Source organism: Elgaria multicarinata, chromosome 8 (genome assembly GCF_023053635.1).
Source record: "Elgaria multicarinata webbii isolate HBS135686 ecotype San Diego chromosome 8, rElgMul1.1.pri, whole genome shotgun sequence".
Lineage (NCBI taxonomy): Eukaryota > Metazoa > Chordata > Lepidosauria > Squamata > Anguidae > Elgaria > Elgaria multicarinata.
The window spans coordinates 1650889-1673512 of NC_086178.1; the positions used below are offsets into that span (position 1 = coordinate 1650889).

The 22624-nt window shown below is 49.7% G+C and overlaps 1 protein-coding gene across 2 annotated transcripts in view; it reads left to right on the plus strand.

Moving 5' to 3' along the window:
* FGF12 (fibroblast growth factor 12) overlaps positions 1 to 21841 on the plus strand; it is a 271217-nt gene extending 249376 nt beyond the window's left edge. The window contains exons 4-5 of one of the 2 annotated variants that reach the window (XM_063131734.1): positions 16392 to 16590; positions 21687 to 21838. In XM_063131734.1, coding sequence (XP_062987804.1) covers positions 16392 to 16590; positions 21687 to 21805 — 318 coding nt within the window. In that variant the 3' untranslated portion in view covers positions 21806 to 21838. Of the gene's footprint in view, positions 1 to 16391; positions 16591 to 21686 lie in introns of both variants that reach the window. The other variant, XM_063131733.1, reaches the window with a different exon arrangement.
* The last annotated feature ends 783 nt before the right edge of the window (positions 21842 to 22624 follow it).

Genomic DNA, 22624 nt, shown 5'->3' on the forward strand with positions numbered 1-22624 from the left:
GTCTCGACACAGCACAGGGGTGACTTCATAGAATCATAGAATCATAGAATAGCAGAGTTGGAAGGGGCCTACAAGGCCATCGAGTCCAACCCCCTGCTCAATGCAGGGATCCACCCTAAAGCATCCCTGACAGGTGGTTGTTCAGCTGCCTCTTGAAGGCCTCTAGTGTGGGAGAGCCAACCACCTCACCAGGCAACTGGTTCCATTGTTGTACTGCTCTAACAGTCAGGAAGTTTTTCCTGAGGTCCAGCTGGAATCTGGCTTCCTTTACCTTGAGCCTGTTATTCTGTGTCCTGAACTCTGGGAGGATCGAGAAGAGATCCTGGCCCTCCTCTGTGTGACAACCTTTTAAGTATTTGAAGAGTGCTGTCCTGTCTCCCCTCACTCTCCTCTTCTCCAGGCTAATCATGCCCAGTTCTTTCAGTCTCTCCTCATAGGGCTTTGTTTCCAGACCCCTGATCATCCTGGTTGCCCTCCTCTGAACATGCTCCAGCTTGTCTGCGTCCTTCTTGAATTGTGGAGCCCAGAACTGGACACAATAGACTTCCCTGCGTGGGTGGGAAAAGTGGGCATTCGTAGCTTTGTTTCGGAAAAAGAGCGAGCCTGGTGGGGCACTTTGGGAAGGTGTGTCCTCCTTAGAGCTTAGGCCAGGAGGAGTGACTGGTCCACGGTCACCCAGGAAGCTCCAGGACTGAGCGAGATCTGACCATAGCTCTTCTTCCCAGTTCTAGCCGAGACACTACAGTGTCTTGTTTTGTTTTATGTTAATATAACCACTACACAACACTGTAGTTGTGCTCCATCAGTGGTGTAGAAAAGGTACTCTTCACATGCTCAGTGGCCCTATATGCTTTATTAGTGCTCCAGATATTCTGGGCATGATCCCTGGCTTGTTCTGTTGCAATTCCTTGGTGAGCACATGCACAAATTAAACCCTGGCCAGCTCAGCGAGGGCCAGGCCACACGGAGGTGAAGCGCGGCCTTTGAAAAGTAGGCTCACAGAGCTAACGTGCCCCCCCCCATCAGCTTGGGGCAGGGCCGTGGGTTGTTTTTTTATCAGGAAGATGGCATGAGGAGAAAAGAGTTCAATCCTCCTGTCCCCACACCGCAGCTCCATTGTAGATCCAACAGCACGGCAAAGCTGTGGTAAGAATTACTATAATAATGGACATCAAGAGATGTGAACGGGGGTGTAGCAGAGCCGGGTAGGGTGGAAGGGGCTTACAGGGCCGCAGATTAGCAGGGACACAGATGGCATCTGCTCACCCCCACCGGCTCAAAATTCCCTGCAATCCTCACAGCAACAGAGGGAGAAATGAATTTTCCTGACAGCAGGAGATTGTTCCTTGTTTGTTTGTTTATTTATTTATTTATTGCATTTCTATACTGCCCAATAGCCGGAGCTCTCTGGGCGGTTCACAAAAATTAAAAACATTCAAAGTGTAAAACAACAGTATAAAACCATAATATAAAATACAAAATAAAAGCTCAACCAGATAAAAACAGCAGCAATGCAAAATTACAAATTTTAAAACACCAGTTAAAATTTATTTATAGACTGTTAAAATGCTGGGAGAATAAAAAGGTCTTCACCTGGCGTCTAAAGGCATATAATGTAGGTGCCAAGCAAACCTCCTTAGGGAGCTCATTCCACAGCCGGGGTGCCACAGCAGAGAAGGCCCTCCTCCTGGTAGCCACCTGCCTCACTTCCTTTGGCAGGGCCTCGCGGAGAAGGATCCCGGAGGATGACCTTAGGGTCCGGGCAGGTACATATGGGAGGAGCGTTCCTTTAGATAGCCTGGCCCCAAGCCGTTTAGGGCTTTGAATGTTAATACCAGCACTTTGAATCGGGCCGGACCTGGACTGGCAGCCAATGAAGTTGTAAAAGGACTGGTGTAATGTGATCTCGCCGGCCAGTCCCTGTTAGTAGGCGGGCTGCCCTGTTTTGTACCAGCTGAAGCTTCCAGACCGTTTTCAAAGGCAGACCCATGTATAACACATTGCAGTAATCCAAACGAGAGGTTATCAGAGCATGGATCACTGTAGCTAGGCTATCTCTGTCCAGATAAGGGCACAGTTGGTATATCAGCCTAAGCTGATAAAAGGTGCTCTGTGCCACTGAGTTCACCTGTGCCTCAAGTGACAGTTCTGGATTGTTGTCATATTTTCGGGTGGCTTGATCTCGAATGGGCAGTTACGACTGACTTGTTCACTTTGCAGACGTCCTGCTCTTGATGGACCTGAAAACTGCCAGAACTGGTTTATCGGTATGGATCCACACTGCCGCCTGCACTTTTGGCTTTTCCTCGGTGGCGTGGCAATGGGGACTCCTGAATTTACCGTGGCACCACTGGATGTGAACACTTTGACGTGCAACATAAATGCTCATGATTACCCTTTACTGTCCATCACTGCCTTGTGAGCAAGATTCTCCTGAAGATGAGTTAGATTGTCACACAGAGGAGGGCCAGGATCTCTTCTCGATCCTCCCTGAGTGCAGGACACGGAATAACGGGCTCAAGTTAAAGGAAGCCAGATTCCGGCTGGACATCAGGAAAAACTTCCTGACTGTTAGAGCAGTACGACAATGGAATCAGTTACCTAGGGAGATTGTGGGCTCTCCCACACTAGAGGCGTTCAAGAGGCAGCTGGACAACCATTTGTCAGGGATGCTTCAGGGTGGATTCCTGCATTGAGCAGGGGGTTGGACTTGATGGCCTTGTAAGTCCCTTCCAACTCTGCTATTCTATGATTCTATGATTATCTGTTCATGACAGGCATGCCCTCAGCGGACAGTGTCCCCATCAGAATCACGTAGTTGAAAATAGACAGGTCCCTGCCCTCAAGGAGCTTACCATCTAAACCAGATGGTGGGGAAATAAAAGAGGGCAAGTAGAAGAAAGGAGGAGGGGATAGATACGGGGCAATGCTTTAATATGGACTTAAAGTTAGAAATGGGGACTCAGAAGATACAGCCAAATGCTATGCAGGCAAAGTGGGTTTTGAGTAAGGAGCCATCCTCGCCATTCCCTGAGAGGCAAAATTAACCTCGTGGGAGCGTTAAACACAGGCCTCGATTTGCCTCCTGCAATTACGCTCCCCTGTGAAACCTCCAGTTGGTGATCAGGTTTATATTTCACCACTTTTTTTTTTTAAAAAAAAGAATAAATATATCCAAAGTTAAATGGCTTTAAAAAGTGGTACAATATCAATTTGGCCACCTGAGAGCACCTTTATAAGAAAGCACAGGAGAATGTCAAGGGTGGGGAACATTATTATGGGATGATCCCACCCACCCACCCTGGAAACACACACCATTTTTAGGAAGAGTTGTGCTAACTTGCCCCTGACCGTGTGATTCTAAGGGGGCAATTCTGAACGGAAGGTTGAGGAAATCGAGGATGGTGAAGAACTTTGTGCTGTGGGAGAAGGATGAAGGATGATCCACCTGGTTGTGGTGGAGCCTTGTCATCCCTTGGTGAGATGCTGGTCTCACCCCTGGCGATTGCTCCTCCGTGCCGCTTAGTAAGTCTGCAAACGCAGCTTTGCCTAAGTGGCTGCAGTTCGATCAGCCCTCGTGGGTCAGGGGCATGGCCTGCTCCAACTGCTGCATTCTAGCAGAAGGGTAGCATGGCTCGTAGGGTTGACTCAATGGCACGAGGTCAACAAAAGCTTCGGAGATGACCGGAGAGGTTCTGGGGCTTGGAACCTGGTCCCTCCCCTGTCCCGTCCTGATGTGCTCAACCAGGCTCCCTTTCTCTCCGGCCTTCCCTTCTGGTGTCCCCTCCAAAGACAGTGGTGCAACGGCTGAGAAATGCTGACCTCCACGGAGGGGAGGACTTACCTGTGGAAAAAAGGTTGGTTGCCATCGGAAGCACGTAGAGAGCAAGGATAGCAGTGGGACCCCGGGATTACTGAGGTCCCGAATGCTGAAATGGCCTCCGGGGGATACTTGCCTATTCAGGTCTTGCCCAAATTGTGACCCATTCAAGCCAAGTGCAGCCCCCGACCCAGGAGAGGGGCCTCTGCGGATGCAGAAGCAAGGTGGCGGTGAAGCAGAAGCACACCCAAAGCAGCTGAAGGTTTTCCCTAACAGGGCAGACTGCAGATTTGGCGACAGACTTTCAAAATTGAGTTAACAGCCCCCCACCCACTCCTGTGGCATCAGCTCCTCCTCTCTCGCCCGCAGCTGCATTTGTAGCCCTTTGGGAGCTACGGCCTGATCCAGCACGGCTCTTCCGACGCTCTCATAGGGCCAAATATGCCGTTGGGAAACAACAGATGAACCCGAGCCTGCATCCAGGAGAGGTGCACAAAGCGTAGCGCTGTAAAAAGGAGGACGGACGTGACTGATTTCTGTTGCTTCTGTCAAGTGCCGCTGCCAGGAAAACTGATTGGGCGTACGTGGAGGCTTGGGGGTCCCCGTGGGCCGCCTTTCCTTGAAACCCTAAGGAAGGAGGGAACACTGCCAGGCCACCGGAGCCTAGTCGGGGCTTTGAAAAATGCCTCTTGCGCAGCGGCCAGGTGCAACCGGCCTCGTCGTCGTAAAGAGCAGCCTGGGATTTGGGCCGCGGCTCTTAGCGCGGCTGGTTTGGTTTGACGGCTCCCTCCCCGCCACCTCCGAACGATTCATCCGTTTGATAAACACCACTTTAGGAAATGGAAGGCTCCCGGCAGTGGCGTTTCTATCCCGTCTTCAGAACGCACAGGCAGCTTTGCCCTGAGAACGGTCCCTTTCATCTCACACGCCTACTGCGGCTGCAAAATTATGATCGACAAACTCAGAGGGACGGGACTGGGTGTGTGTGTGAGAGAGAGAGAGTTGCTTGCAGAGAGTGGGTGGAATCTGAAATCTTGATCCGCTCTGGGCTAACAAAAAACATCTATTTCAGGATCAAAAGTTGCATTAGGGAATCAAAAGCATCTCAAGGGGGAGGGGTGCCATTTGGGATGCTTTTTATTCATTCCTATTGCAGGTTAATTAACATTTCTGAATTACATTATCACTCCTCTTAAGGACATGAGATTTGGGAAGCTGCCTTATCTGGAGTCACATCCCCCTTGGTCCATCTAGCCCGATATTGTCGGCACTGTCCGTTTCTACACCAGCCCAAAAATCTGGGCTGGTCACAGTCGAGACCCTGTGCATTCAAATGATGGGGAGGAAGGTGGGATGAGAATGGGTTTCCCCAGGGATTAGTACTCCCTGGGCAAACCCAATTCTTCCCACAGTCTCAGGATCGTCCCGAGACAGCGGGAGGTGTGGCCACCTGTCCTGGCTTCTTCCCTCCTCCCTGTGAGTAGCGGGGATCAGTAGAAGGAAGGAATCGGGGTGGGGGAAGCGGGGTCGGGGCTTTTTTATAAAATAAAACAAAATACCACACCACCTTTTGTTGGAGCACACATGCACTCAGCTCCTTTTTTAAAAATAATAATAATAATAATAATAATAATAATAATAATAATAATAATAATAATAAAAATGTCGGGTGCGACATCCTCCTTCCCCCTGGGATGTCGTGCCTGCGTGTGGGCTAAGGGGAGGATCTCACGATCAGTATATTGCGAGATCCTCTCCGCTGGGCCACTGACTGGCACAGCAGCAGCTCTTCAAGGTTTTCAGGCAGGAGTTTTCCCTGTCCCACCTGAAAATCCAAGGGCTCAAGCCATGGATCGTCTCCCTGCCAAGCAAGGAGGTGCTCCTCCCACTGGGCCAAGGTTCCTCCTCCATTGAAGACATGAGAGCACTCTTCAAATACTTGAAAGGTTGTCACACAGAGGAGGGCCAGGATCTCTTCTCGATCCTCCCAGAGTGCAGGACACGGAATAACGGTCTCAAGTTAAAGGACGTCAGATTCCGGCTGGACATCAGGAAAAACTTCCTGACTGTTAGAGCAGTACGACAATGGAACCAGTTACCTAGGGAGGTGGTGGGCTCTCCCACACTAGAGGCCTTCAAGAGGCAGCTGGACAACCATCTGTCAGGGATGCTTTAGGGTGGATTCCTGCATTGAGCAGGGGGTTGGACTCGATGGCCTTGTAGGCCCCTTCCAACTCTGCTATTCTATGGTTCTATGATCCTCCCCTCTTCAGCCCAGCTGTTGTTTACAAGGGTCTTTTTAAGGACGGCCGACTCTCTGACCCAGCATAGGCACAGTTCACCCCCCAGAAAGTGCTCCTGCACAAACCTCACTGGCATAAACGGGGCTTCAGACAAGTCTTCCGTAACTGGTGCCTTGCATTTCTTCTGCTGCCTTAGAAACCCGGGGAGGCAGCCGCCTTCTCCTCCTCTCACTGCTACCCAGGACAATTCCAGGATCAAAATTTAACAACGTCGCTTCAGCATCTGACATTGATCAATCCTCGTCTGCAGCACTGGAGCGTCACCCGGCTATTCAGCTTCTGAATAATGTGGATGAATCGCTCTGTCCAGGAGGCTGGCCCTGTTGCGGCACGTTTTGCAGGCTGCAGACTCTGGTGGTGTTGAAAAGGCAGGCATGGGCCTCGTTTGCACCCTGCCTGCTGATGGCTGGCGAATTGGGAGCCGCTACGCTGCAGTAGTGAGTGTGGTGGATTGAAAGCAGGGAGAGTTGAGTCCAAATCCCGACTGAACCATGACGCTTTGGGGGTTACTTTAAACAACCTCACAGGGTGGTTGTGAGAGTAAAATGAAGGGTTAAGGGGCAGGCAAGCTTTTTGGGCCATGAGCACATTTGGCGATTTGAGAAACTGTCCCGGGCACCCCCACAAAATGGCTGCCACAGAAGGTGTGGCAAAGGAGAAGTAACCTGCCCCAAAGATCGTACAAGGTAGAGGTGGAGTCTTAGGCCAGGTCTACACCTTGCGTCAAGTCATGGTGAATGTGGAATAAAAAGCAGGAGATAACGCGATGAAAGCGGTGTGTGGAAAGTGGATGACTCAACACACGAAACAATGCCTTTCTTGCTCAGAGTGTCAGCCCACTCTCTCCACCCCCTCCCCCAGCATACGTGTGCGCGCGTGCGCGCGTGTATGCATGGCCCCAGTCCCCGAGGCAGCATCTCATGCAGCCCAAAAGTTGTGCACCAGAAGTTCCAAAATTCATATTGCACAAGCGGCCTTCTGAAAAAACGGTCCTGCAGCAGTGACTGCTCTTGTGCCTGCTTCTTCCTCGGGGTGTGTGTGTGTGTGCGTGTGTGTGTGTGCGTGTGTATAGCACAGCAGTCATGCAGAGAAGCCCCGAAAAGGGACAAAGCCCTCCACAGCCTGCAACACGCACACGCACACACGCACCGCCTCACAGACAAGCTGTCAGATCATGTGGCGTTTCTCTTTGCTCCGGAACCCCACGGCCAGCCGGGGAGAAGATCCCTTGACCCCCAGGTTGAGCTTGCCACCAAAAGGCCAGCAGTTAATTGGTCAGCTGGGGCCAGCCTGTCAGTGAGTTGTCAAAAATGTAATCATCTGAACGCAGCAGGGATTTTGGGGGTGGGAGAAGGGTGAAGGATGTGGTGACAGGGAGAATTGAATTCCCTGCTCTGACAGCTCTGAAATTGGGCTTGAAGGCGAGCAAATGCGGGGTGGATAGCAAGGGGCTCTGGCAGTTCTCTGCACCCTGTGGCTCCGATTCAAGCACCCGTCTCCAGCCAATCAGGCATTGATGGGCACTGATGGATCCAGCAGGATCCTGGAAGGAAACCCTTTTCTCCTGCCTGCCAATGTGTTCTCTCAAAAGGTTCCTTCAGCAAAGAATTCTCTTGCCGTCACCTTCTTTATGCCTTGCCCACTTGTGCAAGGTCACCAACGGCCAGCAGAAGTTGGAGCAGAGTTGTTCTCGGTCGCTCCGGTGGGCAGGATTAGAACCAGTGGTTGGAAGCTGCAGGGAAGCTGATCTTGGCTAGACGTTAGGAAGACTTTCAACTCGTGAAGGCTGTTTGGCCATGGAGCAGACTGCCTCAGGCAGCGGGGGGGGGGGGTTCTCCTTCGCTGGAGGTGTCTAAGCAGAGGCTGGAGGGCCATCTGTCAGGCAGGCTGTTGCTGGACCCTGCCTTGCATTGCAGAACCTGCACTGAGCAGCGAGGTAGACTGGGGGATCTCCAAGGTGCGCCTTGCACCTCCATGAGCCTATCAGTGCTTGCTCCAGACTCACGTGGCCTTTATTGGAGATGCCAAGGCCAACACAGCTTGGCTTGACCAAGGCTTTGTGACATGGGAAATTGTTCTTGCAAATGCTTCATCTGTACTGAAAAAGAATTCCCGGCTTATCACCCCACCCCCTGCAGTCCACAAGCAGCATGAAAGCAGAAGGAAGCATCCCCTGGTTTTTAAAACCTTTGATGCATTTGTTGTTTCGGGTTTTGCCAACGGCTGTCTATAAGGTTCCCTAAAGGAATGCATTGGTTTCCAAAACGATGCCATTTAGCCCAGCTTCATTTCCAAAGGAGACCTTCTGGGAATCCACTTGGCATGGAAGTCAATCTTGGAATTGTAGGCCCCTTCCAACTTTGCTATTTTATGATTCTATGATTCTCTGTAAAAAGTGAGTGGACAAAGGATGGCAATTCTAGGAAGGAAGGAAGGAAGGAAGGAAGGAAGGAAGGAAGGAAGGAAAGAAAGAAAGAAAGTGTGGAAGCAAACTGGGGTAATCTAATCTGACTGAAGTCATCCTGGTCACAATATTAATAGCAAATATTACATGAATTTGTGGCAGAAGGCCATAAAGTCAGGTCCACACACCAACAAACATTGTGCAGAAATCCAAAACCACATTCCACTACAGCCACATTCCACTAAGCGTGACATAGCAGGAGTAGGATACAAGCTGAGCTGTGCCCAGCCTCTGTAGCTCATCCAGGGGATGCCCAGTTCTTTGCCCATCCTGTGAGTTGGGGCTGATTCCTGCAAGCGAACCAGAGAAGCGGTGGGAGCAAAGCACCCTCCTGGGAGCTGGCTCCAACTCGCTCATCTAATCTTGCTCCAAACATCTGCGCAGTAATTGCGATCTGGGGGTGCAAATGTTCACGGAATATCCTCCACTCAGACAACAGCCACTTTCCCCCTGGCGATGGAAGCAAAGCAGTTTTGACATCTGAAAATGAGAGAAAAGGGAAAGGTGGTGGTTGGGACCTTGCAGGCTCCGGTAAAAGGTATTTTAAATCGCGGCAATTTCCAAACCGTCCCTGCCAATTTAATTTAACTGCAAACAGCATCCCTTTAAATCAAGGGCTATGAAATAAGTAAGGGAAGTCTGTGCATCCCAGTGGTAATTACGTGGCTGAAACCGATCCGTGCTTGAGCTTGAAAGAGAACCCAGCAGCAGGGCAGGGCTGGTCTGTCGCGGAGAGGCGTGGCGTGGCGAGGGCGCAAGGACCAAAGCAGCCTCTCCCAACCAAAGCTCCCATAATTCCCAGCCGGTAAAGGTGTGTTGCCTCGGGAGCAGAGGTGCTACAATAAAAAGTGCAGAAGAGGGCAACTCAAATGATTAAGAGGTTGGAGCATCTCCCCTATGAGGGAAGGTTACATCAACTGGGATTGTTTAGCTTGGAAAAGAGGAGGCTGAGGGGAGACATGATAGAGGTGTACACAATGATGCCTGGTGTGGAGAATGTGGACAGGGAGACATTTTTCTCTCTCTCTCAAAATCCTAGAACCCGGAGTCATCCCTTGAAGCTGATTGGTGGGAGATTCAGGACAAATCAAAGGAAGGACTTCTTCACACAGCGCCTAAATTATGGAACTCACTACCACAAGATGTGGTAGTGACAAAGGCTGAAAACAACAGAATGAAATTTAATAGGGATAAATGCCAAGTTATACATTTAGGGAATAGAAACCAAATGCACAGTTACAAGATGGGGGACACTTGGCTCAGCAATACTACAAATGAGAAGGATCTTGGAATTGTTGTAGATCGCAAGCTGAATATGAGCCAACAGTGCGATATGGCTGCAAGAAAGGCCAATGCTGTTTTGGGCTGCATTAATAGAAGTATAGCTTCCAAATCACATGAGGTCCTGGTTCCTCTCAATTCGGGCCTGGTTAGGCCTCATCTAGAGTATTGTGTCCAGTTCTGGGCTCCACAATTCAAGAAGGACACAGACAAAGCTGGAGCGTGTTCAGAGGAGGGCAACCCGGATGATCAGGGGTCTGGAAACAAAGCCCTATGAAGAGAGACTGAAAGAACTGGGCATGTTTCGCCTGGAGAAGAGAAGATTGAGGGGAGACATGACAGCACTCTTCAAATACTTAAAAGGTTGTCACACAGAGGAGGGCCAGGATCTCTTCTCGATCCTCCCAGAGTGCAGGACACGGAATAACGGGCTCAAGTTAAAGGAAGCCAGATTCCGGCTGGACATCAGGAAAAACTTCCTGACTGTTAGAGCAGTGCGACGGTGGAATCAGTTACCTAGGGAGGTTGTGGGCTCTCCCACACTAGAGGCCTTCAAGAGGCAGCTGGACAAGCATCTGTCAGGGATGCTTTAGGGTGGATTCCTGCTTTGAGCAGGGGGTTTGACTAGATGGCCTTGTAGGCCCCTTCCAATTCTGCTATTCTATGATTCTATGATTCTATGTAGTGATGGCCACCAATTTGGATGGCTTTAAAAGGGGTTGGATAAATTCCTAGAGGCGAAGGCAATCCATGGCTACTAGCCCTGATGGTTGTATGCTACCTCCAGTATTCGAGGCAGTAAGTCTGTGTGCATCAGTTGCTGGGGAACATGGGTGGGAGGGTGCTGTTGCACTGTGTTGGATTCCTGCATTGAGCAGGGGGTTGGACTCGATGGCCTTGTAGGCCCCTTTCAACTCTACTATTCTGTGATTCTATGTCCCTTGGTCTGATTCAGCATCAGGCCTCTTCTGATATTCTTAACACCATGGGATTTGAGTGTTTCTCTGGCCCCTGGATCTGAGATAGAGTGCAACCGCTGCACCCACAAGACTGCCCCCCCCCCACCCACACACAGAGGAGGGTGTTAGTTGCTCACTGGTCTCCAGTAAACCTCGAATGGAGTAACTCGGCCTGCAGCCCTTAATGGGTTAATCTGTGCCATTAATGGATGGAAACATCTCCTTGAGATTCAGATTCTCCCACCAAACGGTAGGCAGAGCCCTCCCCTTTGTGCAAACAAATGCATGTTTGTTTGTTTGTACATACACCATCCTGAGCGCATTGTGTAAAATGACAATGGAAGCCATTATTCCATCTTAATGTGTATTTTTTGTACTTCAGTTCTCTTGTGGTGTGTGTGTGTTGGTTGGGGAGGGGACAGGGTTTGGGTGCGGTAAATGCCAGCCATTGTCTAAAAAGAAAACTAATTTACTGCAACAGATCAACCTCCCGGTTGATGCTATTCTATACGAGAAAACGGTTTGAACATCTTGAATCCTTGGGGAAGGAACAAGGGGATTATAAGTAAGTGAATGAATGAACAGGGGGGACGATGGCCTTATGGAAGGCCAAGGTCTTCTTTTGGATACCTCTCCCCCTCCCGGCACCCTGCGCTGTCTGCATTGTCAATCAGATTGCTGTCACTTCACACACACCACATTCTTGAGACTCCCAAAGAATATCCTCTCTCTAGGAGAGGGCCTTGCCTCCTGTGTTACGGTGTCCAGGTTCACTGCAGTGGCTCAGCCTGCAGGTTCAGGGGTTGTCTCTGAAAGGGGCTTTGGCAACATTTCTGGGAGAGCCGGTCTGTGGTACGGACGGCATCGTTTTCCTGTCTTTGCTGCCACAGCTAGAGGCAAAGGGCCCGGCCGTCTGCCGATCCTGGAGCACCCTAAAGCTGCAAGGCAGCAGGAGCAGCACACTCAAAGGGAGGGTGGGCAGGCTTCCTGCCTCAGCCCTTCGATGCACTGACCCACGCTTACCACTACAGTTGCATCTGTTTAAGCAGCACAGACGAATGTATACTGGAAGAGCAGCCGCAACATTCTGGAATTGCATTGGACGTGTTCTGGCCAAATGAGCCTCCTTCTCCTCCTGCCCAGGGTCAAGTTCAAGGCGAGGAGTTCTGTGGGTTTGCAGCTGAAGGTGGCTGTGCCTAGCTCTGATTGGCCAGCAGCTGTTACATCACAGTCCCATTTCACAACTTTTGTGAAAATTCAAGTTATGAATTTATAAATTAAAAGGCAGCTGGTATTAACATTCAAAGCCCTAAACGGTTTGGGGCCAGGTTATTTGAAGGAACGCCTCCTCTCATATGTACCTGCCCGGACCTTAAGTTCATCTACAGGGGCCCTTCTCCGTGAGCCCCTGCTAAAGGAAGTGGGGCAGATGGCTACTAGGAGCAGGGCCTTCTCCGCTGTGGCACCCCGGCTGTGGAACGAGCTCCCTAAGGAGGTCCGCCTGGCGCCTACACTGTACTCCTTTCGTTGCCAACTGAAGACCTTTTTATTCTCTCAGTATTTTAATACTTAATTTTAACTTAATTTTAAATTTTACTGTTCTAACTCTGCATTCTAATCTTATATCAATTTTGCTGCGTGGTTTTATCCTGGTTGTGCTTTTGATACTGTATTTTGTATTTATGTTTTTAACCTGTTGGTTGTTTTTATTATAGTTTTAATTTTTGTGAACCGCCCAGAGAGCTTTGGCTATTGGGCGGTATAAAAATGTAATAAAATAAATAAATAAATAAGCAAGCAAGCAAGCTATCCCACCTGGATCATGCTTAGGGACAAGACTGAGGACTGAATTAGAGCTGGAACCAGTTCTGTTCATTATGAGGGTGGATCCCTGCATTGAGCAGGGGGTTGGACTCGATGGCCTTGTGGGCCCCTTCCAACTCTGCTATTCTATGATTCTACGATTCTGTGATAAATAATAGGAAGGGGGGGGGGAACTGGGCTCAACCTGCAAGTGAAAAACCTTCAGCAGATTGCACTTTTGACAGGGAACAGACTGCTGTTTGGCTTTTTAATAACATGAAAAGCACCTATGATCTTCATTTCGAGCCCTGAGAAATGCTGTCCGGTTTTTGTGCCAGTTCTCCAGCCTCTCTGGGCCAAAAGATGCATTCCATTACTGTTTTTCCTGAGGGCTTTTCCCACCCCAGTGCAAAGCAGCTGCATGTCGCTCCGGGGGGGGGGGGGTGTCGAGTGGAGGAAGAGACCCAGCTTGGGGGCTGTTTCACCCTTTTCCTCCCAAACCATTTTTCATAGAATGTTTAAACGGTGACGAAAACCCCTTGGCGAAAAAACTACCATAAAACGTCTAGTTTGGCCCTAACATAAACGATCTTTCGATTCCCTCCACCGCACCCTTTTAACTACGTAGCCCCTTGTAGGCCCACAATCCTTAATTGGTAGATTAATCTGCTGTAAGGCTTAAGTTGATTAATTGGCATCAATCCATTTTAATCAGTGGGGCTGTGAGTGGAGTGTGGGCTTTTTCTCTCTCTCTCTCTCTTTACCCTGTTCCAGTTTCAGAGTGCTTGTGAAAGAATAAATGGTAAACAACAATATTACAGAAGACCTTCCTTCTAGCAGCTCACCATCAGTTGTGCTGTTACTTATCTCATCCTTCACTTTCTGTATAAGGCTCCTAAACTGAGATTCTGGCAAAATGCAGACTTATTTCAATTTAATCAATTGCATCAGTTGATTGGTTAAATGGCAGGTGATCAATCAGCTGGGGGAAGTCTTTAATGGGTTGACAGCCCTACCAATTTCGCACGAGCGAGCGCATTGCTTTCTTCACGCAGTGGCCTCCTCTTTTCTTTTCTTTTTTGCACACATTTGAAGCTTCCTTTTGGGCATCTACTTGTCTCCTCGCCAGGGACGAACGGCCGTGGGGATCCGGCAAGGGTGCCAAGCCTTAAACGTCCCCTCTCCCAAGCTCCTCCTTGAGCTGTTGTTCTGAGGAGGTATGAAAGAGCTGTTGGAGCCTCCGGCGGTTTCTGGCTCCCTTCCCCTGCCAGCGCAGGCGAGCGGAACTCTCCTCTGTGCATGCTCAGCGCATGGAGGGGCCGGCTAGTCAGCCCAGCCCACATCTTGCAGAGCCCTCTTGAAGCCGCTCGTTCTAGCCAAAACGGCCACTGGCTTAGGTGGCTTCAAAGGTAGGGTGACCCTATGAAAAGGAGGACCGGGCTCCTGTATCTTTAACAGCTGTATTGAAAAGAAAATTTCAGCGGGTGTCATTTGTATATCTGGAGAACCTGGTGAAATTTCCTCTTCATCACAAGAGTTAAAGCTGCAGGAGCCCTGCCCTCTTTTAATCTGGTCACTCTAGTATAGCTCCTGCAGCTTTCACTGTGGTGATGAAGAGGGAATTTCACCAGGTTCTCCATATATACAAATGACACCTGCTGAAATTCCCTTCTCTATGCAACTCTTAAAGATACAGGAGCCCTGTCCTCCTTTTCATAGGGTCACCCTATTCAAAGGGGTAGGGTTAGACAAATTCATGGGGGAAGAGACGAGGCCTGTTGAAGGTTATGAGGCCGGTTGGCCTGAAGGAACAGTTGGAGCCGCCATAACTCTGAGGACCTCTTGCTGGGCGGTGCACAGCAGCAGAGCACCGTTGCCGTCCTGTCTCCTGCCTCTGGCCCCCTCAGAAGCATCTGGAACTGGCCAGTTTTGCAAGCAGGAAGCCAGATTGGATGGACTTTTGGCTCCTCCCAGCAGGGCTAGTATCATATCCTATGTTCATAGAATCATAGAATAGCAGAGCTGGAAGGGGCCTACAAGGCCATCGAGTCCAACGCCCTGCTCAGTGCAGGAACCCACCCTAAAGCATCCCTGACAGATGGTTGTCCAGCTGCCTCTTGAAGGCCTCTAGTGTGGGAGAGCCCACCACTTCCCTAGGTAACTGGTTCCATTGTCGTACTGCTCTAACAGTCAGGAAGTTTTTCCTGATGTCCAGCTGGAATCTGGCTTCCTTTAACTTGAGCCCCTTATTCCGTGTCCTGCACTCTGGGAGGATCGAGAAGAGATCCTGGCCCTCCTCTGTGTGACAACCTTTCAAGTATTTGAAGAGTGCTATCATGTCTCCCCTCCATCTTCTCTTCTCCAGGCTAAACATGCCCAGTTGTTTCGGTCTTTCTTCATAGGGCTTTGTTTCCAGACCCCTGATCACCCTGGTTGCCCTCCTCTGAACATGCTCCAGCTTGTCTGCGTCCTTCTTGAAATTGGAGCCCAGAACTGGACGCAATACTCTAGATGAGGCCTAACCAGGGCCGAATAGAGAGGACCTAGTACCTCACGCAATTTGGAAGCTATACTTCTATTAATGCAGCCCAAAATAGCATTTGCCTTTCTTGCAGCCATATCGCACTGTTGGCTCATATTCAGCTTGCGATCTACAACAATTCCAAGATCCTTCTCGTTTGTAGTATTGCTGAGCCAAGTATCCCCCATCTTGTAACTGTGCCTTTGGTTTCTATTTCCTAAATGTAGAACTTGGCATTTATCCCTATTAAATTTCATCCTGTTGTTTTCAGCCCAGCACTCCAACCTATCAAGATCACTTTGAAGTTTGTTTCTGTCTTCCAGGGCATTAGCTATCCCACCCAATTTTATGTCATCTGCAAATTTGATAAGCATTCCCTGCACCTCCTCGTCCAAATCATTAATAAAAATGTTCTTGAAGTAGGGTGACCATATGAAAAAGAGGACAGGCTCTTGTATCTTTAACAGTTGCATAGAAAGGGGAATTTCAGCACGTATATATTGAGAACCTCGTGAAATTCCCCCTTCATCACAACAGTTAAAGCTGCAGGATCCCTGCCCTCTTTAGTCACTCTTTAGTCACTCTAGTATAGCTCCTGCAGCTTTAACTGTGAAGATGAAGGGGCAATTTCACCAGGTGCTGCATGCCTACAAATGACACCTGCTGAAATTCTCCCTTCAATACAACTGTTAAAGATACAGGAGGAGCCCTGTCCTCCTTTTCATATGGTCACCCTACTTGAAGCCTTTCCCTTTAAGCAGAGGGGTGGAAGCTCTTTCAGCCTGAGGGCCGAATTCTGTTTCTGAGGAGTTCTTGGGGGCAAAGGGGGCAGGGGCAAAAAGTGCAACGTGTTTTAGCGTAAAGCTCTTGCCGTCAGTAACTAAAGCCTTAGGAGGCCAGGAGGGGTGTCTCAACTTTTGGGACCCGTGTGTGTGTGTGTGTGTTTGTGTGTGTGTGCCAAAAGGGAAGAGATGCTTAACAGCTGGAATAATGGCTGGTGGCCGGGGTGGGGAAAGGGGCGTGGGGCCTTCCGGAGAAGCCCCCAGAAGGCCTGAGGTTCCCCACCCAAAGTTAAGTCTCTGTCCCTTGAGAACTGTTTCGCTTGGCTCTGCCTCCTTTAGCTTTATGTTCTCTGTGTTGCAGAGTTTGCACGGAAGAATTGCCCAGCTTATCTCTCGGCTGATGGCTACTTCGAAGCGCCTTCAGATTAACCTCTTCCTTCCTCTCTCGTTTGCTGCAGGACATCTTCACACCAGAGTGCAAGTTCAAGGAGTCTGTCTTTGAAAACTACTATGTGATCTACTCCTCTACGCTGTACCGGCAGCAGGAGTCCGGAAGAGCCTGGTTCTTGGGACTCAATAAAGAAGGGCAGATTATGAAGGGGAACCGGGTGAAAAAGACCAAACCATCATCACATTTTGTACCAAAACCCATAGAAGGTACGAGGAGCTCTCTCCGTTCGCTTTCTCTGCATGAAGGGGGTGTGTGCGAAGGTGGTGAAAGGGGGGCAGTCAGGCATGGCTTCAAGCAGCTATTGAGAGCGGCCTCAGGCTGGCGAGAGGCTACAGGGCTCCTTTGCATTTGCTCTCCTGGATGGGACGCAGCTGGGCTCACTTGCTTGAGCGATCTAGAGTTTGCTATGCAAGTCACGTTGGCATCTAACATCGTGATGAGTCCTACTCCTGTTGTGTTGTGAGAGGTCTTGTAGCCTAGATCATAGGGAGAGGGGCAGTCGGAGAACCCCGATGAATGTCTAGTCTCACAAAGCCCTGGTGTTCTCCGATTCATCATTTTTATTTTTCCAACAGCATCTAAACAAACATCACACATAATACATACACACATAATACATACCAACAGAAATACATATAGCAACTACAATTACACTAAAAACATTTAAGGGTGAGGTTAGGGTATATTTTTCTTTTGCCCTCTTCATGCCAGAAATGCCCCTTATTTTCTTAATTGCCCTTTACATGTCCACCCAATTTAAATACATTAGATTCACAGGGTTATGCTTTCTTTCCTCCCTTTCTGTCTCTTGGTCTAAAATCCACAGGCAAATACATCATTTTTCTCTGTCTCTTTCAAATATTCTCTCAAAGGTTCCCATTCCAACATAAGCAGGGCTGTTGAGCTTTCTCTCATTATCGCTGTACAAAGCCCTGGTGTTCTAAAGCCTTCAGGGAAGGGAGGGAAGGGGAGAAATTAATTCCACCAGCGCCTTCACCCCTATCCTTGGGAATGGACTAGGAAAGACCCTTCTTTGCCTTGGAAAGTTGCTGCCGGTCTGTAGGTCATACCTTTCCAAATCAGATTTTATTAAGGCAACCCAGCATGGGTTTTAGCCAGATACCTTTCCAGGTGAAGTGGTAGAGCTCACGCTTTGCATGGAGGTGTCCCAGGTTCAGGGCTCAGTTAAAAAGGTCTGAGGATACCACCAGTCACACAGGTGAGAAGGCCACACTGGGCTAGATGGACCAACGCTTTGGCAGGTCTCCTCCGAATGCTTTGCCTTCGGCTAGGCTGTTCATTTCAGCCTGGAAAACACACACCCAGAGATGAGACAGAGAATGGAAAATTGCCATGCTGTCAACGGCTACTAGTCCTGTCGGCTCTATGCTACCTCCAGTAAGCCTATATGCACCAGTTGCTGGGGAACATGGGTGGGAGGGTGCTGTTGCACTCATCCCCTGCTTGTGGGTTTCTCACAGTCAGCCGCTGTAGGAACAGAATGCTAGAATAGGACCAGATCCACCCTATTTATAGCGGTATTGAAGTGCACTTGGGGGCGGAGGGGGCGGGGAGACTGCATGTTCCTCGTGGACCCCCCAATGTACCACAAAAAGAGTGAAGGGAAATGCTATTGCATAGATGCTTGTCAAGCCCCAGGTGTGCTGTGCAGGATTAGTAGGGTGACCCTATGAAAAGGAGGACCGGGCTCCTGTATCTTTAACAGTTGTATCAAAAAGGGAATTTCAGCAGGGGTCATTTGTAGGCATGCCACACCTGGTGAAATTTCCTCTTTATCACCACAGTTAAAGCTGCAGGAGCTATACTAGAGTGACCAGGTTTAAAAGAGGACAGGGCTCTTGCAGCTTTAACTGTTGTGATGAAGAGGGAATTTCACCAGGTTCCCCATATATACAAACGACACCTGCTGAAATTTCCTTTTTAGTACAACTGTTCAAGATGCAGGAGCCCGGTCCTCCTTTTCATATCGTCACCCTAAGGATTAGCCAAGTAAAGGTAGGAGGGTGCAGTGTGGGTGGAATCGTACATCTGTGCGTGAGCATCAGGAGCGCAAGTGTTTTGTGGGGGGGAGTGTGCATGTGTGCGCGTGTCAGTCTCCAGGCCATGGCAAACACTTCCCAGCGCTTCCCGGTGTTTGCTGGGAAACCAGATCTCGCCCCAGCGACAGAAGCCTGAGCAGAACTCCTCTGACAGCACAGTCCTTTTGTCCTTCTGCTGGGGGGACGACATCTCCCCCCCCCCCCATCCCCAACATCTGTGATAAACAGGCTGTGGCCATTTTCTCTATCTGGGAGACAGCCATGAGGTCGCTCTGCAATCCACTTCAGCAGATGGTGCAGCGAAAGAAAGGAGGAGGGAGAGACAGAGAGAGAGAGAGAACATGGAGAGGTTTCAGGCGGCCTGTGAACTGGGCTACATAAACCTGCCTTCCGTTGCATCCTCAAGGTCGTTGGTATTCCCCAAATGCCCCGCGTCTTACTCTGGACTCCCCAAGTACCAGGCACAACTGTAGGCAACCATCCATCTTACGCAGTGCTCCTGCTTGGGGGATTTACCCCCAGGTAGGGAGGCGTGAGGAGCAGCCCGGCCTCTGCCCTTCAGTCTGCTTGGCTCTGCTCCCCAGTGATGTTGCCCCAGCCTGGCTCCCCGTTGAGGATGGAGAACGTCGACTCAGAATGACTGCCGTCGCCCTTGTTTGTAACGGGTGCTTTGCCAGAGCTTAGCTGCTGCTATCGATCCTGTAACGTGGCGCTTTGCCTTGGCCAACGGCTCTGCAGCCATTGCCCCATTCACCCTTAAGCACACACACACACGCAGCAGACAACGTACACGTGGGGCCGTGTAGGCTTTGCAATGCGGAAAGTACCCTGCTTTTCAGAATTTTCTAGCAATTAGGGTGTGTCGGAGCGCGTGCGGACCGCATTTCAGCCTTCTACACGTGACAGAAGTCCAGCCGCCTTGGGAATAAGCCCAGAAGGAAGCGCCAGGCTTGGGCTCCAAGCTAGAAGGGTGGAGTTGCATCTTAGCGGCAGACAGCCGAGATCAAAGGCCTTGGCAGCCCGGGTCATTCGGGGGCGCCCAAGCTCCTGGCATGGCAGGCTGGGCCCTCAGTTGTTTGGGGCTGATAAGAAGTGGAAGCCCAAGGAAGGATGACCTTCCTGATCCCTTCACAGCTGGCTGAATTCATGCCCAGAGCAAGCGGTGCTGTGGACCGGGGCTCCTTCTTGGTTTGTCCTGCCTCTAAATCTCTAAGTCGAACCATCACACACACGAGGGGGCTTAAAAGAGCGTTATCTAGGCAAGAGCAGAACGCCGAGCAAGCAGCACGCCGAAGGCTTTCCAGAGACGGGGCTATACGGGGAGGAAGAGGAAGAAGCTGCCCAGTTCCCTCACCCAAATCTTCCCAAATGTGCATTTCCCTTGCAAGGAAGCTTTGCCCACAGTAGGTTTGGTGTTTGCATTTGCCGAGTTGGGGCTTTCCGAGAAAGAGTGGCCATCTTCCCCAACCTGGTGTCCTCCAGAGGTGTTGGGCTGAAGACCTGCTGGGCTGGGGATGATGGGCCTTACCATCCAACAATTCTGGAGAGCACCGGGCTGGGGAAGACCCGGCTAAAGACTCGAGAGGAACCATATCTGATCAGGCAGGAAGGACTCCGTGGTGGGAGAAAGGCATTCTGCGCGGGCTCAGAGGCACTCCTCTCCAGTTACGGAGCTGAGGCTCAAATCAGATCAAGCCAAGGAGTGGTTTCACATGCCAGAGTCCGGCCTTGTTCAGTGTCGAGAAGGAAGGTCCTCGGTTAAAATTGGTTAGGAATACTAGACTAGGGTAGGGGGAGGTATCACGCTGTGCAGCTTGACTCACTTGCTAGAGCCATCTGCAGTGTTCACTCATGAGTCCAATGCCTTTGGGAGGGAATAGCTTCTTTAGCCTCCCTCCTTTGTTTTTGGCACACTGGATTTGGGATGGTGTGTGGTGACCTCTGATCTCATTCTAGCCGTCTGAATCAGTGCTTGGGTTAGGGCTGGAAAGAAATGTGAAACGTGGCAAAACTTCAGTATTTGTTTCAGACCTCGGGAGTTTCAAGCACGTCCATTTTTGCTTTTGAAACGTGCCGTTGAGAGGGACGCTTTCTAAACTAAATTTTAACTCTTGCCAATTCATTCCAAGGTGTTCATATCCGCTTGGCAACTTCCAGGCTTTTAGGTCTCATTTTAATAAATCCAGAACACAGAGAAACGTGCTCACAGGTGCGCAGCGGTGGTGAAGAACACAAACATTTGGATATTTGTGGGCAGCTGTGTATTTAAATATTTGTTTTCTTGCAAATTGGCATGCACATATGCAGTTGTCTCGTCCTGTGGCATACACCACTAGGCCATCCCACCCAGGGAGGTTTACTCTGCCCGACAGGGCCAGGAGCGCTCTGAGCTTCCAGGCCAAGAGCACCGGGCCGTCCCCTGCCCCTGCTGTCAGAGACCCCTTTTCAACTGGGGACGGCAGGGATTGAGCCGGACACCTTCCGCATGCAAAGCGAGGGCTGCACCACTCTGAGTCACGGCCTCTCCATGGATGGCCACATGAAGCGGCCTTCTACCAGCCTTCCTCCAACCTGGCGCCCTCCAGATGTGCTGGAGTAGAACTCCCATCATCCTCAGCCAATACACCCAGTGGTGTTGTCTGGGCATGATGGGAGTTGTTTTTCAGATTGGGGAAGCCTGGTCTATACTGACTGGCAGCAGCTCTCCAGATGTACGGGAATTTCATTTCTGTTCGCAAACCACTCGAAAATGCTTTTAACAGTAAGAAATGCAGACCTTTAAAAATGCACAATGTGTAAAATGCACACTTTAATAAAAAAAAAGTTGCGTTTTCATGCTGTGGTCAATGTGTGCCCTTTTAAAAATGCACACACTTCCCATTTAAATCGCTCACTTTTACAGTTTGAACAAACCTGAAAACAAAACAACAATACCTGCCCGTGAGATGATGATGATGATGATGATGATGATGATGATATGATGATGATGATTTATTACATTTTTATTCTGCCCCATAGCCAAAGCTCTCTGGGCGCTTTACAAAGCTTAAAACGTTAAACATTAAAAATCCGTGTCCTTTTGCCCGGGGATTGGGCCCGGGAGCTTCTGCATGTGCTGGACGTTCTCCGCTCCTGAGCTCCGGCTTTTTGTTTGAGCTGCCCTCCGTTACGCCGCTACCGTTACGCCATGGTGTGGAGAGGCTCCGGGATCCTGACTGCCCCTCCCTTTCTTCTCTTTGCAGTGTGCATGTACAGAGAGCCATCCCTGCATGAAATTGGAGAGAAACAAGGACGGTCCAGGAAAAGTTCAGGGACACCTACCATGAACGGAGGCAAAGTGGTCAACCAGGACTCAACATAGCTGAGAGAACCGCCACCCGCCCCTGCATCTGACGCCCGCCCGCCCGCCCAAACGCCCGCCCGCCCAGCGCGCCCTCACTGAGACAGCAAAAAACGGAGCAAGGCAGGAGCTTCCAGTAGTGGCTAAGATTCTGAACTCGACACTGCCCTTTGTGTAGGATGAGAAGATCTTGCCTGTTGCGATGTTTTAGAATCAGTATACACACACACACACACAAAGCGAAGGGGAATATATAGATATATATATAGATAGATATATATAGATCTATTTTCAATCAGGACTCCATTAACATTTAAAAAAAACGGCAAAACTGTTTGCTCTGTGATCAAGGGGGGGAATTGTTCATCTCTGCATAAATAATAATTATAATAATTACAATAAATTATTATCTAACAATAATAAATAAATAAATAAATAATAAAGGTGTTATCTTTAAAAAAAATAAAACAAATTTGCTTTTGGAGGACTGAACTCTGTTTGTGATGTGAAAGTAAGTGAGAAGGTTGGTGAGAATTGGATGCCGCCTGAATGTGTGAGTTCCTTCATTTGCTAATCCACAATCCTTTCCCCCCTAGGTGAGCTTTTGAAAAGCTGGGCATTGGTGATTCAAGATCTCTGGTTAAACCAAAGGGAAGGGAGGCACGTTTGCCTAATGCTTCCCCTAAAGACAGGCCATGACATCCAAGAGAACTGTTTACTGTCAGTAGTAATAGCTAAGTGGTATTATTATCCAGCATTTGAGCCCTTTTCATAGAATCAGAATCACAGAGTTGGAAGGGGCCTACAAGGCCATTGAGTCCAACCCCCTGCTCAATGCAG